Source organism: Agelaius phoeniceus, chromosome 1 (genome assembly GCF_051311805.1).
Source record: "Agelaius phoeniceus isolate bAgePho1 chromosome 1, bAgePho1.hap1, whole genome shotgun sequence".
NCBI lineage: Eukaryota > Metazoa > Chordata > Aves > Passeriformes > Icteridae > Agelaius > Agelaius phoeniceus.
This window is the reverse complement of record NC_135265.1, coordinates 91,853,901-91,871,313: the sequence shown is the minus strand read 5'-3', so window position 1 is coordinate 91,871,313 and position 17,413 is coordinate 91,853,901. Positions and strand designations below refer to the sequence as shown.

The 17,413-nt window shown below is 44.6% G+C and overlaps 2 protein-coding genes and 1 long non-coding RNA gene across 3 annotated transcripts in view; all 3 read right to left on the bottom strand.

Annotated features, from left to right (window-relative positions):
• The window catches only part of GABBR2 (gamma-aminobutyric acid type B receptor subunit 2), a 457,779-nt gene extending 449,332 nt beyond the window's left edge, over positions 1-8,447 (bottom strand). Inside the window, exons 1-2 of the mRNA XM_077183158.1 lie at positions 8,258-8,447; positions 7,137-7,449 (exon numbers count right to left, since the gene is read on the bottom strand). Of these exons, the coding sequence (XP_077039273.1) occupies positions 7,137-7,449; positions 8,258-8,328 (384 nt within the window). The 5' untranslated portion in view covers positions 8,329-8,447. The remainder of the gene's footprint in view (positions 1-7,136; positions 7,450-8,257) is intronic.
• A 5,222-nt stretch (positions 8,448-13,669) lies between these two features.
• Positions 13,670-14,833, bottom strand: LOC143694772 (uncharacterized). Its single transcript, XR_013183470.1, has 2 exons — positions 14,654-14,833; positions 13,670-14,194 (listed from the first exon to the last, which is right to left on the bottom strand). It is a non-coding gene; the product is annotated as an uncharacterized LOC143694772 (long non-coding RNA).
• A 58-nt stretch (positions 14,834-14,891) lies between these two features.
• The window catches only part of GALNT12 (polypeptide N-acetylgalactosaminyltransferase 12), a 47,331-nt gene continuing 44,809 nt past the window's right edge, over positions 14,892-17,413 (bottom strand). The window contains exon 10 of the mRNA XM_054637713.2: positions 14,892-16,642. Within this exon, the coding sequence (XP_054493688.2) occupies positions 16,505-16,642 (138 nt within the window). The 3' untranslated portion in view covers positions 14,892-16,504. The remainder of the gene's footprint in view (positions 16,643-17,413) is intronic.

Genomic DNA, 17,413 nt, shown 5'->3' with positions numbered 1-17,413 from the left:
AAACCTAAGTTTTCTAATCCTATCACTCAAAGTCCTGATGTTCACTTTAAAGCAATTAGTCCATTATCTGGGCCTTCATCTCTCAGAAGCCTCAGTAACAACAATTTGGACATCCCTGCTGAATTAGCCCCCATATTTTTCATTCTTTGTGGGTATAGGTTTCAGGCAGAAGGTGGATATTTGTCTTTAATTTGTTAGCTTTCCTCTTCACAATTGAGAAAACTCGTTTGAAAAATACTATAGATAAAACCGTCAGAAATAAAGGCAGATGATAATGAAAAATTAATGGCACAGAAATTGATCATCAATCACTGACTTAGCAATGAAATTACACGGCTATTCCATCACAAGGGGAAAAAATAAAATTTAAAAAAGTGTTTGCCAGTCAGTATGCCTAATTTCCACTCAGCAGGCAGTATCCAGCAGTCCCCAAATCCAGCAGATTTTACCCACAGCAAAAGCCTTTGCAAGTAGAGAAATCCCTGCTTAGCAAAGAAGGCATCCCCTAAGTGTCAGTGGCATGGCAAGGGCAGACACAGGGTGACTGAAAACATATTCCACCTGTTCTCAGGGGCACCACCTTCTTTAAGACATAGCAATGGTGTAGCTGAAGGAGCTTGCTTCAGGAGTCAGGCTACTGGGCCATTAACACTGGAGCCCAAGAACCACAAAGGTACTGCAAATCTCATTTCTAGCTCAGCTAGACCCACAAATCAGAGTGCATCTGGCTGCTGAAAAGTTAGAGGCTCTGTCACTGATTTAGTTCCAAGATTCCTAGTACAAAAATAAATTTGAAAAAATGTGATGTATGTGCACTGCACCATCTCAGTTTGGAATCCCGCAGTCTGAAATAGGCTTCCTGGGATATATGGGGCTGCTGTGTACTAACAGACATCTCCACAAGGCTGAGTCATAGCTGTGCTCACTGATCTCAGCACACATCCCTGCTAACCCCAGCTGCTCCAAAAATTATCCAAATCAAAAGGAATAATGGGGGGTTTTCCTCTGTTAACTTTCATCACTTGATTCCTTGAGCCAGACCTCTGTGTGTGGTTCAATCCTTCTAAGGAAAAGTATCTCCTTTCTATCATAGCCAAGGTATCCACTTGAGTTTTGTCTGGTTCCCAGATTCTACAGTTTGCTCAAAGGCATTATTCTTCTGCCTTATGCCATGAAAACATCCATAAAGCAATGGAATTGAAAGCAGAGAACACAACTTGATATGTGCATGTATCATCATATTCAGATTATTAATGCAAGGTGGTGTTTTCCAGCCTTGACATGTAATGCTATGATGTCATTCTAAATAGTTACATGTATTTAATTAAAACAATATAAATAGCATATCAACAACTTTCTTTGTGAATGCTATCACTAAATCTCTCTCATCTAGCTCCTTCCTCTCTGTTTTCCTCTTACAAATATTTTCTTCACAGTTATCACCAGGATGTTACATCCCATCCTCTCCACAAACTTGAGTAATTAACTCTGGCTGATGTAAGAGGACTGGGCCTTTCTACTCTTTCTTCAAATGCAAATAAATACTATTTCCTAGATTTAGTCCAAAAAATAGTTTTTCCATGCTGATGGAGCACGTTTGGCATTTGAATCTAAAGATTCCATAAGAGTGTGTTTTGCAGTATGCATAGGATAAGTTATACAAGAGATTGCAAGACATATGCCAGAAACTGGCTTTAATCTCTTTGCAGAGATATTTAGAGGATATACATTCTGCAGGTCTGGGATCCGCACCCAGAGGAGTGGGTGCAGTGAATACATGATTTCTCTCCTCTCCCCACCCACAGCTTAACATCAGCGGAGAAGCCAGCATGGAATTAACATAAACACTTAACTTTCTTCCCTCCAAGTTTACAAAACTCTGAAGCAAAAGGAGGTTATGTTGGAGTCATGTTACTCGGAAGTCAGAGGGGACAGTGACTATTTAAAGATGTCCCTTCCAAGCAGAGTGTCACCAGCAGAGCAGACAGTGACTGTCACCATACACGCAGCGCAGCGCATTTTAATGCCTCCCTCTCTGCAAATATCAGACAGCACAAGTACTCAGTAATATTTAAAGGTAAGAAATTACCCAACTGCCTCAACATATGCCAGACACATGCTCACCTGATGACACAAGAACAAATGTCTGCCAGCTCTGTCTGCTGTTCACTGTACCCTCTTTCAGACCCTGACTTCTCCCATGTATTCAGCTGTTACCCTCAGATGACCACAACACAGCTTCACCTGTCCCACTGTGAACACTCCAGAAATCAAAATAAGGCTCCAGACAATTTAGTGCTCAGAGCACTCACAAGCATGACAGGGCTCACCCCAGAGACTCCACTTGATTGTGGTACATCATGCTTCCTCTTGCAAATCCAGGGTGGGACTTGGATCGATGCCTCCCAAGACAGAGGGGCTAACCAACACATCCCATGCACTTCTTTAGGGGGTAGAGGTGCCCCTGCTCAGCCCGGTTACGGTAATGGAGGAATTTTTCAGACAGCAACCAGTAGCTGTCTGTCCCTCTCTGAGAACCACCTTGTGGAGCTCCAGTGGACAGACACCTTATCCTGTACCACTGACACAAACCTGCTCTCCTGTTTCTGGAATGTGTTCCCCATACTCAGCAAAACTGAACAGTTTTCTTACTTCCACGTGCAGCAACAAAACATGAGTGGGTTTTGTTGACACCACTCATGATAGGACTTTCTGGAAGAGGCATCTTTATTTGGGGGCTCAGGGTCCTTTAAAACTTAGAACAGCTGGTAAGAATGACTCCGATGGGTGCATGGTCTTTCTTAAGCCTTGAGACTTTTACTGAAAACATGCACTTTTTTAGTAAAAAAGAAGAAGGAAACAAAGATAAAGTCTACACATACTGCACCTAAACTGTAATTTCTTCTCAGATAAATTAGGAAAGGCACTTTCTACTTAGTTACAGAATAGAAAAAGGCAAATATGTCTCAAATATCAGTAAGCTCACATTTTCCTTCAGATTTTGTGGAGTCCTGTGCATTTTCCACAGTTCATCCCTCTATGCCAACCTGCTATTTAAAGGTATTAGAATGTATTATTTCACAAAAATGAGATTATATCCTGCTTACCACAAGGTGTTTGTTGTAGTTGGAGAAAATTAAATAATCTCATCTCCCCAGTACAAATATTCTTTCCTCTTTGTGATAATATACCCACTTACTTCAGGAAGATTTTTTTTAGCTTGTCAAAACTCACTTTGATTTTCAGAAACAAGTGCTTTCTTGACTATGCATGTTTAGATTTAAAAACAAACTCATACTGTCTGTGCACCACTTGCAGCACTGCTCCTACAAGAAATAAGAAAATCCAATGCATATCTGAGGGAAGATGTCCAGATGTAGAAGGACAGGTATCCATCCTGAATTAATTTTCCTTGCCTTCTTCCACAGTGCTTCTTCCTCCAGTTATCATATGGTCAGTTTTTGCCTGATGCAAATTAAATACTTTTGACATTTATAATAGGGTCCACTAGAATGATTCATTCCTTTTTTTTTAGGGTTATTCTACTTTTTTCCTCCAACAGATATGTGTCAGAGTGCTTAAGTTGAAATAATCTTTCTTGATTTATGCGCATCTTCAGCTGTATCTAGTGTTTGTAGAGGTTTTTCTTTCATTATTTTGCAAACTATTTCTTTTCTTTTTCAACCAACTAAAGCTACAATCACAGGGATGGAAAAAAAGAAAAGAAATATTGTATCATGGTTGTTGATCTGAAGCCATAAGCTATCAAGCACCCTTAACTTCTAGGACTTGGTCCAAGGGCTGCTGGAATTGGTGAATTTACTGCCATTAATTTCAATGGGGTTTGGATGAGACTCTTTAGAGATCACTTTATAAATTTTTGAGTTTCTAAAATAACACAATTATGAAATTTTGCCCAAGAGTCTCATCTAGAGAGAGACTCCCACTCTCATCGAAATGAACAGCACAAAGTAAAGTCACTTAGACCAGAGTTCTGCAAATGCCTACATTTGAGCTTCATTTTATTGGCTGAGTCTGCATAGGAATGCCCAAATAGATAAAGACATGCCCATGAAGTAGCAAAATAGACTGGATCAGGATCATGCTCCGAGCACATTTAACGATCAAAAAAGTACCCAGAACAGAAGCCTCTGCATTTTTGTATGTGATGTAACCTGTGGTCATATTTCATAACAAAGATGTAATTCACACAATCTCGACTGAGTCATAAACTAAACGTTGTACTTAAGTGCTTAATTCAATTTAAATGCTTTGAAAAACACTAGAGCTGCTGCTCATGTCCTCAAAGGTTAACGAGTTCAAGTGCTGACAAACAACAATTGACCTTAGAAGGCACACTGCAGTTCTTCAGATGGCTGGTCAGAAAGTAAAGGCATTATAATGCTTTCTTATGCAAACCAGAACTATCAATCCAGATAGAATATTCAGTTCAATCCTGACAGAATGAACCTGAATGCATAATAAAAAATAATAATAAAAAAACAATCTAGTCTGTTTATTTTCATTATCGTTTTTCACAAGCACTTAGTTAAAGCCTTACGGAAAATTGCAATACAAGGATCAGACTGCAACAATGAGGGATTTTGGAGAGACACAAGGGAGAATACATGAGTTAGTAAATCACTGCCATACATTTCCTAAGCATTATAAATATACTGCAATTATTTCTCAAGCTATTAAAAAATCCCATGTGTTCAAGGCTCTACATTTTCTCTTTCAAGAGCCAACAATGTCACAAGCACCACCTGTGAAGCCCTGTAAGGGAGAGCTATTCCCTGACCTCTGATTATGCAATGATAAGGATCCAGGCCCTTCAGGCATATCTATTTATTGGCAACCTCAGAAAATAGGCTGAGAATCAAGTGGGAATGATGAGCCAGCCACCTTCCTGCTTACCATAAGTGCACCGAAGGAAAAAGGTAATGTCTGAACCGAGGGAAAAAGTTTGTGCTGCCATTAGGTATTTAATGGCTATTCCAGGCACTCGTCCATTCCGTTTGGGTGCAGTCAATCTAGCACTCCTTGTGGACACTAACTTATTTACTTGTCACTATTAAGCACGCAGTAATGACCCAACTGTACTCCAAACATACACGTTCGCCTGACTTAGCATTCCGTAACCGTCCATTTATTAATTGCTTAAAAGCATTCAAACAACACAGCAAGCTGGCAACATGACCCTGGATTTTTTATGTCCCTGGAGTACCAAGCAGTAAAAATGCAATTTTTAAGAAACTGATACTCATTCCAGAACAAACAGGGTAATTTTTCTCCTGAATATTTTTATGATAACTACCTAGTCTAGAACCCAAAATCTCTATGAAGAACGTCACAATATTTTGACTGCAATAAAGTGCAGCACCTGATTGATTAAGATATTATTGTATGAAGAAGGGACATCCTGCCTAGGCTCCTCTAATTCCTATGCATATTTTGTAGTAATTCTATCCAAGGGAAAAACTAATATGGAATAACATAATGAAAACAGGATTAGGAGACCTGTGATTTTTTCCTGACATGCATCTCCCTTTATGAGACAGGTAATGCCATTCAGAAAATCCCCATAATTCTTTTCATTACAATTGCAGAGTTCCCTGAGATTCATTTTTTAAGGAAACAAGCAGCTACTCTAGGTTGATCTTGCCTGTATTCCCTGTCAGTATCTAGTCTTGTTCACACAACACAACAGGATGGCAGCCCGCTCCTTCCTAAGTGGCATCTTCAGCAGTATTGCCCTCCATGCATTTCTGCTCAGAGATATCTTAAAAAAACACACTATGACAAATGTATGTCAATAAAAAGCAGCCACCCTGGAAGGAGAGGCCTTCGGTAGTCATTTCAGGGACGCAAACACTGTCACGAAGCAGTACAACCTGTCATTGCTGCTCTCAGCTTGTTCCCCCCGGACCCCGAGAACCCAAAGGGAGCAGACAGGGGCTTCCTTAAATTACAGCCGGCAAGATTTTCAGCAGTCACTTGCTTTACCGGGGGTTGTCTTGGAAGAGAACCCCGGCGCCAGCATTGCACAAGAAGCGACTGCCATCTTCAGGGGAGCCCCGGTACCGGAGCCGCGCGTATCCTCCGCAAACACACAGGTACTGAAGTTGTGACAAAAACCAAAGGCAGTTGTGGGCGGCTGGTAGTGGCAACCAGCTCGACAAAGCCCTCGCCTCTCTCCCTGCCTCCCTCTCCCAGGTAAAGGGAGCGTGTTTCCTCGCTCAGCCGGGCTCCCCGCTCTCCCAGTCCTGAACCGGCCGCTGGCAGCGCTCCGGAACGGGGGCAGGCATCCCGCCGCGCTGGCAGCACTCCGCGGGGACCGGCGCTGCAAATTTAGTTCTTCCCGAGAAGCGAGCGCCTCCGCGCCCCGCCGCCGCCGCCCGCCCGCCGCGCACCCCCGGGCGAGCGCTCAGCCGCTCCCGCCGGAGGGCAGGCACGGGGGGCATCTCAGCGAGCCCCTGCCAGAGCCTCCCCTCCTCCCTCTCCTCCTCCTCCTCCTCAAGCTACGGCTGCGATCGCTGCCCTTCGCGTCCCGCCGCCGCATGGGATAAGCCGGGCTGGCAGCGTGAGCCCGTTGGCGGAGCGGGGGAGCGGAGCGCCCGAACTGCATCTGTTGCTGAGCGGGTGGCGGCTGGCACAGGGATGCGGCCGCGGCTCCGCTGGGCGAGGCAGCTTTCCTCCCACCGGTGTACGTGCGTGCCAAGGGCAGCGGATCCCAGGCACAGCCACCGCCACCGCCACGAGAACCCCCCACCGCCCGGGCACCCGTCCGGGCCCACCCCCGCGCTGCAGGCGGCCCCCGGACAGGGGCGCTCCTGGCGCGGCGGGGCGAGCCCCAGCTGCCGGGGCAGCCGCTCCTGATAACACCGGGCGGGCAGGATACGGCCCGCCGGCCCCACGTCCCCCCCTCCGCCGCCGGTCCCCGCACATCTGCCGGCAGCCTGCGGGGCCGGGCGGGCAAGGCGGCTCGGAGGCGGCGCGCACGGCCCCCGCCGGCAGCCGCAGCCCCGGCCCGGGCGTCCGCGCTGCCCTTGCGCCCCTGCACCCGCAGCGCCCCGGGACTGGGCGGCGGCGCCTCCCCCTGCGCCCGGCGGCGCGGGGCCCGCGGCGGTCCCTACCTCCGTGTCGTAGACCAGCAGGTCCAGGTAATAGGGGCTGAGCAGGGACTCGTTGCGGATCTGATCCATGGCCAGATACACGGCGGGTAGCACTCCCTGGGTGATCCTGCTCTCCTCCTCGGACTGGTTGACCGGCATCAAGCCCATGATGGAGATCGGCGTGGTGGCGTTGGGTCGCAGCCCGGCCGCCCCCCGGGAGCTGCCCCGCGACCAGCCCCAGCCCGGCGGCGCCCAGCCCAGGCACAGGAGCAGCAGAAGCATGGCAGGGTTGGAGGTGGCAGCGGCCGGTCTCCGCGAAGAGGGATGCATGCTGCTGGATGGGGAGGAGGAGGAGGAGGACTGAGGGTGGGGGAACGGGCTGAGCGGCGGAAGAGAGCCGAGCCCCTCTCAGTCTGGGCGCATCCCCCGGCGGCAGAAGCCAAGGCGGGAGGAAAAGATCTGCCTCTCTCCGCTTCCTCGGGGGCCTCGGGGTCTCCTCTCTCTTCCCCCCCCCCCTCCCCTCCCCTGGCAATAATCCTTCTGGCAATGGCGCCTACTCCTTCCCAGGTCTGCCAGCTGCAACCACCAGGAGCAATAAATAAATAAATAACCACCACCACGCACACACAGACACTCTCCCCACCACCCTCCTCCGCTCTCCCCGGCGGCACAGCAAGGGAGCGGGACCTGCCTCTGCCTCCCCGGCAGCTCTCCCCCCTCTCCGCTCAGGGAGGGACAGCACCTCTCAGGCGCGGGGGGGGGAGCCGAGCAGCCCTCATTGAACACTTCCTTCCTTCCCCCTCCTTCTCCTCCTCCAAAAGGGTGAAAAGGGAAAAAAAAAAAGGGATGCTCCGGCAGAAAACGCCGATGAGGAAAAAGCCCCCTCCTAGAGCCGGGGAGGCGGAGGAGGGGAGCGGAGCGGAGCTGGGGCGGGGGTGCTAGTGCCGCATTCCGCGGGAGCCAGGGCAGCCCCCGCCGCGGGCGCGGGGTGCCGCCTGCGCCCTTCCTCCGGCTCGGGCAGAGCCGCCGGGCAGGATGCGCGGCCGGGGGACAGCAAAGTGTGCGGCGGCGGCGGCGGCAGCGGGGGCCGGACCGAGCTCCCTCTTCACGGCATCAGCGTTGGCCGCCTGCGGGTCGGGCACCTTCTCCAGGTGGAGCTGCCAAGGCGGGCGCGGGTGGGCGCGGGGAGGTGCGAGCGGCGGCCGCTGCCCATGGGCGGGCAGGGGAGGCCGGCGGCAGCCGCGGCCCGCGGGCTGTCCCCACGCGCGACCCGCTGGCACACGCACGGAGCGCGCTGGCAGCGCTGCCCGGCGCGGGCGGGCTCCGCGCACTCTCCCCGCCCTCACACGCGGCACGCAGACACGCTCCCACTCGGGCTCGGCACCCCGCACACGCACACGCGCAGCCAGCCCGGGCCACGGCAGCTCTGCGGCACGCAGGAGCGGCGCCTTTCGCTAGAGCTGAAGTCGTGGGGCTTTGGGGTTTTTTTTTGTTTTTTTTTTTGTTTGTTTTGGTTTGATTTTGGTTTTTGGTTTGTTTTTTTTTAAACCGGTATCTTTTTCCCGCAGAATTGGCGGGTTTTGGGGAGCCTGACAGCGCTCGGGTTACAAAAACAAAAACAAAAACAAACAAAAAAGAATAGAATAAAAGAAAGAAAGATATTAAGGCTGCGGCAGGACTCTGAGCTTTCCCGAGGGCTGTCGCAACCCTGTGAATAGCCTGTTCTCCCAAATAATTATCTCCACATCTCAGTGGCTGTGGGGCATATCCCATAGGCAGCCCAAGGCTTTTTGCATTGCTCCCAGGCTATCCCCCCACCCCAGGGAACACGTTCACACTGCCCGCCCAGATCCGTGGCCTGCAGAGTCCCAGAGCAGCCGTTCGCTGATCTGTTTCATCTCAGGTAGATCCCATACAGGAGGTGGTACAGGCAAAATGCAAAACTTTTCTTAACCCTGCCTTAGGCACCCCACTTTTAATACATATTCATAAATTTCCTGAGGTCACTCCGAGCAAACCTTTGAAGATCAACCTAATACATCTAATTTGTATTACACAGCAATGGCAGCGTGTCTGCAATAAACTGGAAAGAATTTTCATGGATTAATACATTCTAAGATTGTAAGATCTGACCTTGGGCTAAAAGCCCTCAACCAGTAATTTCATAACATTTGTTGCGTTACAGCCTTTCACTCAGAATGACGTCCAGCAGTGTTGACTTTAAGGCATCAGTAATGAAGAGTCCATCACATCTCTTGATAAATCATTTCAATTATTAATTAGTTTGCTGAAAGGTGCATTTCATATTCCGTATCAATTTGTCTTATTCCAACTCCCCACCACCAGGTCTCATCATACCTTTATTAGCTTAAGGGGACACAGTATCAGTGATCTTCTCCCACACACAGGGGCTAAGATTAATCACATTTTGCTTTTGTAAAATAGTAAGGCCAATTTTCTCTCACCTCAAGAATCATTCCTGGAGGCACTTCCAATCCACCTCTCCTTTTTCCACATGATGTTGAGCTGGCCCTTCTGACCCTGTGACCTGCCTGCACTGGGCCATAAGATGCAGCCTCCCTCAGTACCAGCCAGTTCCATAGGCTGGGCAGGTTGGCAGGTTGAGAAACCTAATCCCTGCAGGCAGAGCAGACAGTGTGTTGTCCTTGTGGGGATGTCTCTTTATGAAATCATCTACACCATGTTTTTGATGCCTCAGGTTTTAGCTTTTATATTTTGCAAATTCTATACTGCTTTAGTGTCTAGTTCTGAGCTTCATATTAGGGGATAGTAACTTCTCTTCTTGGAGTAGGAGATAAAACAATTCCTTCTCTAGCTGGGGACCAAGGACAAATGATCCAAATTTCAGGCCCGAGAGCATAAAGAGTGGACTGAAGAGAGAAAAACAAGAAGGATGGGACTTCATAATCTAAAGCTATAACTGGACAATTAACTCCAATATGCAAATGGAGCACAACTCCATGACCGCTCATCCATTTTGTGACTATTTTGGGTTCATCTTGGGTGTAGCCCTGGCTGGGCTCTTGTACTGCCCAAGGTGTATCCACTGAGGCCTTCTAATAAATACCTACTTTATTTTTTAACTCCATCTAGCTTCTGTTCTAGGTCAGCCTTCACAAGACATCACTTTCTGTGACCCAGGTGGGGCAGAAGGCATCTGGAAAACCCCCTGGACCAGAGCCAGAGGAGCATCCAGCGCTTGCCACTCCCCACTCCTGCTAGCACTGCCTAAAAGCATCACCTACCTCCTTACTCCTGTGCACTTGGTCTTGCACTGGAATAAATCAAACCATGACCTTTATTTGTACAAGTGACTTGTCCAGCAGTTTGTCACCTGCAAACTTTCCAGCAACTCATTTTCTTCCAGATAATTGATTATCATAACACCAAGAACATTCTTAGGATGCCAACAGGAATAGGTGCCATATTGATTTTGTGTAATGCTATTTTTAAGCAGAATATCATATGCTAAATGATGTTTTGCCATTCTCAGCTTGCTATGCAAGTTTGTCTGTCAAAATTAGTTCCACAGAAAATCTTTCTTCACTGCTTGTATACTGTATCATTCTGTGATTTTCACCAGTACTTGGCTACCAGAACTACAGCTACTTGCATCAATTTGGGATCAATTTGGTGATCCTTTTACAATATTGGCAGTTTATTAGCACACACACTCACATTGTCATCTTTCCAAGATATGGTTTTTTTTGGAAGCAGTTTCTACAGTTTTGAGAACTGTCTTTCTGAAAGAAAGCTTGAGGCCAGGATGTGTGTTGCAACAGAATTAGTATCTTGGACATTATTAGGAACTACCTGACATCCTTCTTTGCTACTGCTGCAGCAGCAGCAAATGTCCCTTTGTTAGCTGAAGATTGAAATGCATCTCCTTGCTTTTCCCAGCACAGGTCAGAGAGTCACTGGACAGTTCCACTCAGTGTGAAGTTCAAGGCTCGCCCTTATGTGGGAGGCAGAGACCAGCTGACACTGGTGTCCCTGCAGTGCACAGGGAAGGCCAGTGCTGGAGAGGTAGGGCAAGGAATTGCATCTAGGAGAGGTCTGCAGAGGTCTGGGGTGTGGCTGGATATCATTTAAACCAAGCACAGCTGCTCTTCAAATTATAGTATTTAACAGTGTGGTGCTTCTGACCTTAATCTGTTACTTGCTGCACTGCCTGTCAGTAAAACAGGGTGCACTTCCTTCATGGTAGTACTGTGAAGACAGATTAATAAGTATTTGGGAAACACTAAGAAACTGTAACATTCAAGTTCTATAAAAACAACCAACCAATAAAAAAAAAAAAAGAAACAACTCACACTAAGAAAATAACTTTAATTTTCTTTTATTTTTCAGTCTAGGGATTTGTTCTGGGGATGCAAATAAGGCCATATATTGAACAATGAGGATTAGTTAAAGCAAGCCTCTCAAAATTCTTCCTGTGTATCAGTGAAACATAAAAATGACAGTTTCTCCACCTTTTGTAAAAAACAACAAAAAATACCCCAATAAAACCAAACAAAAAAAACCCCAAGCACCCCTCACTCCTCCTCCAAAAACAGGGGATGTATTGCAAGAAAATGATGTCATTAGAAATCGTAGTGTAATAGACACACTGAGGCCAACTTTTAATTTCACAAAAACCTTTATTTCTGGCACCTAGGTATTTAATTTGCAATCTGAGAAAAAGTTTCACATTGTCCACATATGTTTTCAACATGATTCTCTGCTACAGTTATATTTTGTAAAGCCTGCTTCTTTCCAGTTCTCAGCACTGAGAAATTTCTTCTTTCTTAGGTACTGTGCTGTGTTTATGCATAACAGATGCCCAGGTAACAGCTCATTTTAAATAAAAGGAGGCCTGAAGGAGAATTGCACCAAACTGCCTATTCAATATTGTGTCAGACACAGCCACTGGCCCAGCTGCCTTTTTTTTCCCCTTAGAAATCCCCAGAAGGTTTTGCTGCCTTCACATTGGTAAAGTGCATTCCCTAGGATGAAATCTTCTGAAGCAGCACACATCCTTTATCTGTTAGGCAAAAAGGCATTATATTCTCATTTGGTGGTCCACATCAGACACCCTCTGTTTATTCCTTGCTGGCTAAAATATCAGTTCACAAGAATTGTAAAACCTGTTCTCTTAACTCGAAAATCAAATGTCACTTTCTTCTTGGCATGTTACCCAGTCATTTCAGTGCTTCAATCATGTGAATCCTTCAACCATATTTCTGTAAAAACACTGTCAAGTATCTTTCCGCTAATGATCGTTTCCAATTTCTCAGTTATTATTAAGTCTTCTCGCAGCGTATGCACAATTAACAAATTTTTTTCTTTATATATTTATATTTGCTCATCACAGAGTACCTAATTAATTAATTTCACATTTCAGCATCTGTACGAGTACAATTCCCTTGACCACTTTTTCTTCAGTTGCAAGTTAAGTGTTGTCAGACCATGTATACAGTCAAGAAACTCAGAAAACTGATTTTCCATTAGCACCAACAAATAAATTGCATCTGCTGCAATTCCTCTCCTACTCTGGGAGATGGTTTGATGCTACACAAAATGTATCATGCAGCCCCTTAAGCCAGCAACTCACTTCCTGTATGTATTTTCCTGCATATTCATCTTCTTAATACTTTTGGAGAGATTGCTGAGAAGGTCCTGCCCTGTTTTTTGTCTCCAGCCACCCTTGCAAATCCTGGAGCCATCCAATTCCTGTCAGTGCTGACTGGGACTGGTCTAATCAGGCTTTGTCTATTCATAAAAATCTCAGTGAACAGTGGATTAAAAAAGCCCCAAAATGGTAATCTAGGCACAGTAATTTTAGTACTGCATGTGCATGCATAAATGTTTTTCCTCTACAAACGAGAAATGTAGGAATACTGCAGTGCTGTAATTTGAACTCAGCCATTGCTGTTGTGCCTCAACAGAACAGGGGGGAGCTCTCCTATCCATCTTTTCCCTCCCTCCCGAGGGCTTTCACACCTACCTCAGCTAACTTCCTGGACCAAAGTTCCATATTTGTTACAAGAGCATACAGCATTCTCAAACACTGCCAAAAAACCCTGCACATTTGCAAGGGCATACACACAACTGCATGATCCTAACCCTACAGTCTCTCCAGACACCTTGATTGCTGTCTTTCTGTCAGGGTATCAGGACAAAGCTCAGCTAACTTCGAGTTAATCTCTGATCTAAAGGCCTTAAGAAAGGCAAATGAAGTTAAAAGAGCATCAGATTTTAAATTAGCAAGCACTATCACTGTGTAGGTGCCCATGTTTTCATAAATAGGAAATAGGAGCACAATCTCATCAGTCCTGATGTTACCAACCAACATGAATTTCCCCTTGCAGTGCATCTTACCACTTCCTATAAATATAACAAAAATTGAACACACTTTTGAGTCTCTGTTTTCAGCAGAGCCAGCAAGAAATACTATTTCCAATTCATGTTGACTGATGCATATACAATGATGACTGTTGTTCCCAGGTGTTTGTGCAAGCTCTATCAATCCCCCAACATAATGGTTCAGACAATACACAGAGGTTTTAGTGGTTTATTTCTTAGAAGGAAGGTTCATGTACTGTCTTCTGTTGAAGTGAAAATCCAGTAAGTTTTAGCCCATGTTGAAGACCCATAATTTTTAAATGAAAGTAAATTGGTGAGTGAGCAAATGAAAAAAAAGTCAAAATCATTACCTGATAATTTCAAATAAATATGATAATTAGGTACCTGACTGTAGTCTGGATGGCTTTCTAAAAAAAATACATAAATACATGAATAGAAAGACTAAGAAATAAGCATTAATTTGTGACTGAAATCCTCCAGTTCTTCCATTTCTATGAGACATCCAGCCCCATTTCTGCTCAGGAGAAGTCCAAAGCCCACAGTCCATTCCTCAGCAGGTAACCCTGACCTCCTACAAAAGGAAGTCTGGAGATGTTAAAGGAAGTCTGAAGATGTGCTTCATGACTCAGATGCTTGATGGAGTCCTTCACCCTCCAAACCTGAAGCCAGGCATTAATTCTTCTCAACTCCAGTGAGTTGAGAAGAAGAAAAGGCTGTCAAGGAATAAAAAATGGTAAGTGGAGGGACTAGAAGGCCAACACAGAGGGAGCAAGCTGGTGGCATTGCTAATGTTCGGTGTTTGCTTTTGAACTCAAGTGTGTTTGTCTAGCAAATATGCAAGCCAGGCTGGCAGGTTTGCTGGCATATGTGAAAACATCTTAGCTGCAGGAAGCCAAAAACATCAATACTTCCCTCTAAACAAGGGAAAAGTGAAAAGATGTATAGGAAATAATTTCCACTTACTAAGTTTCACTTTCATACCACCATCTGATGATGAAATCTTGAAATCCCAAGAGTAAGAAAACCTCACTGAGAATGGAGGTCAGTGAGAGCTTTGGCTGTGATTCTAGTAGCTGGGCTTTTATCAGCTACTAACATTGTTCAATCAGCAGTCAAGAAGGCAAAGCAGAAATTAATAAAAATCCTTGCTGTTCTCCCATGCAGCCACTCACTTTTGATTTGTGGCTCCAAAAGTATAAACCACTGCTGCTACCAGGTGAACAGAAGCACTACTGACTTCAGGAAACAGAACTTGAGGCACCATAAAATGAAGCTGTCTTCTCCCAAGTGCTGTAGGAATCTGGGCCTAAGAGATCAGCAAAATGATGAAATGAAAACCACTGACCACAAAAAAAAAAAAAAAAAAAAAAAAAAAAAAAAAAAAAAAGTAGTGGATAAGACATTTCCAACTCTACTGAATCACAAAATATTTTATTAATTCTAACATCAGTTTCATCAGTCTAACCTACAGAGACAAAATTTCAAAGGTGCTCACAAAAACCTTGTATCTACATGGGTAAGAAAGACCTTGGAAGAACATGTATACATGTATCTCCTAAAAGCAGAAACCCTCCCCCTACACCCCAATCATATAAATAGGTATGCCAAAATGGCATGAGCTTATGGGGATTCAAAGGAAAGGCTGTACATTTTTTATAGAAAACATGAACAAAAGCAAATAACAAAACACATACCAAACTAATCAAAACAGATGCCCAGAGTTCTGGGGAGGGGGAAAGGTTGACATTTTTTCATCCTTCTACACATAAGCATTCCTTCATCTGACAGGGAAAGAGACTCTTCAGCTTTTATGAGCTGAAACCCTTCTAATCAACATGGTGATGCTGATGGCCAGACACATTGCTACACACTCCTTGTCTGAGTGGGCAAGGCAGATCCCACACACTAGGGCACAAACCATCCTGTACTGCTGCAGATTACACCCCCTGTTTTCAACAGGACCACATGCAGGGTCAACTCATCTAAAAGGAGGCTCCCAGACAAAATGCAAGTTATACCTCAAAGACAATAATTTTTGTATTAATATTAGCTGAATTTCACAGAAATCAGTTGCAAAACTGTTTTAAAAATATAATCGTTTTTCCATTAATCATTTAAACACTTAAATGTAAAGACTCATTTTCTCTAACTGTAATTTTCAAATTTTTACAAGAGAATTGTTGAGAGGTCTTATCTTGAAAGTTTTATGCACATTGAAAATCCACATAACGTTAAAGTTGGTTTGGATTCTAGGACACAGCCACATCACCTGGGCCCATATGAATCTAAATAGGTTTTCCCAAAGCATCACCTTTAAATATTGCTGCCTTCTGCCTTTAAGAAAGATGAGAAAATCCCCATTTTACTCCCAAACCATCTTAAGCATGATTAGAAACTTTTCAAGTGCCATGAACATCTAAAATTGTCAGATAAGTTAAGGTATAGTATTGTCAAGCATGTGCAATTTGTATGCAACTAGATTGTTATTTGTGCAAAATCATGCAGTCATATTCTGCCTTTATGTGTAAATCCACACTGTCTTCAGTGAGGGCTTTCTGGTAGTCACTTAGAGCAGAATATAGCCTACATTTACCTTCTTGGTATTTAAAAGACAAGAACAATTATTAACTACTATCTGTAAAAAATCCAACTTGAGAATGTTTTAGTAGAAAAATAAACATTTTAAGTTATTGGCAGATTAACATTAGTGCAATTTTTTTGACTGCCTTACTTCCACACAGTAGATTAAAAAAATGTCACTTATGAAAAGAACCTAAGACACTTCAGAAGCAGATATGTAGCTGCCAAATAAAAAGGAGCAGATTCGGTGGCACTTTATGAAGCTCTCAATACTTAGTGCCTTCTAAAGCTCCAGGAAACGAGATCCAAGGCTTGTCAACTAATTACAGTTCTTTCCATACAAAAATATATCACTTATGAGCTTTTCAAAAGGCTGACTAACTGCTGACTAGAAAAAGCTTTTTTTTTTTTTGTATTCAGCTATATCCTAGACAACATCTGGATCAACTTCTTTCTTTGAAGAACCATTTTTGATAGTCCGAGTTGGTACAAGGTCGTAACAATGGTGCTGGGTTCCCATTGTAAGCGTTTGCCTCGGCTTGTAAGCACATCTGGGTTTGTGGGTGAAACAAGGTACCATCCTACAAAAGACAGAAATAAAGTTAGCTTTTCAGGTCTCAAAAATTGCAGACATAACACTGTGTTTTAAAGTAACAGAAATAATTCGCAACAAATAAATATCCCACATACCCTTCCAATGGGGTTCTGCAGTAAAGCCTAACTTGAGGATGTCTGAAACTTTATCAAAAGATCCTGCTTTTAAACTTATATAAACTGAAATCAGCACTGCTTTAGAGTAACTCATGAAGTGGCCTCTCAGCCTGTAAAGGATGTGCTAACATTTGTTTTCATTGCCTTTTGTAACTGGACCAGAATATGGCAGAAAAGAACTAAGCCAAGCAAAAGCATTACTCCCAAATGTATCAATTTATTGCACATCTTGTAAGTAAAAGGTAAATATTGCTCATTAAACATAAATGTTGGAAATATTTTAGCAAAAAATTTTCCTGTCTCTTCGTAGGGTATATTTTTGATGGAAAAAATGGAAAAAGTAAAAATATCTAAGCGTGCCCCTTTCCTGCAGATGTGTGTGGAGTTCACTTGCTTTGCTGAAAGGAAAGCTGCCTCAGAAGTGTAAGGTCTGACAGGCCTCCACAGTCAAATTCCCTAAAGAACACATTTTGACATCTCAGGCCCTTTTTTTATGTTTATCTCCAGATTAAGTCTCTCCTTCCAATCCAGGAGCGCTGTCAGCTAGGACAGCAAGCTGCAAAAGGGCAGCGTAGCAGCTGTGGAGGACTGCCCTACTCTGAGGCCATCCTCTTGGCCTGGGTGCCACTCCTACATGCAGG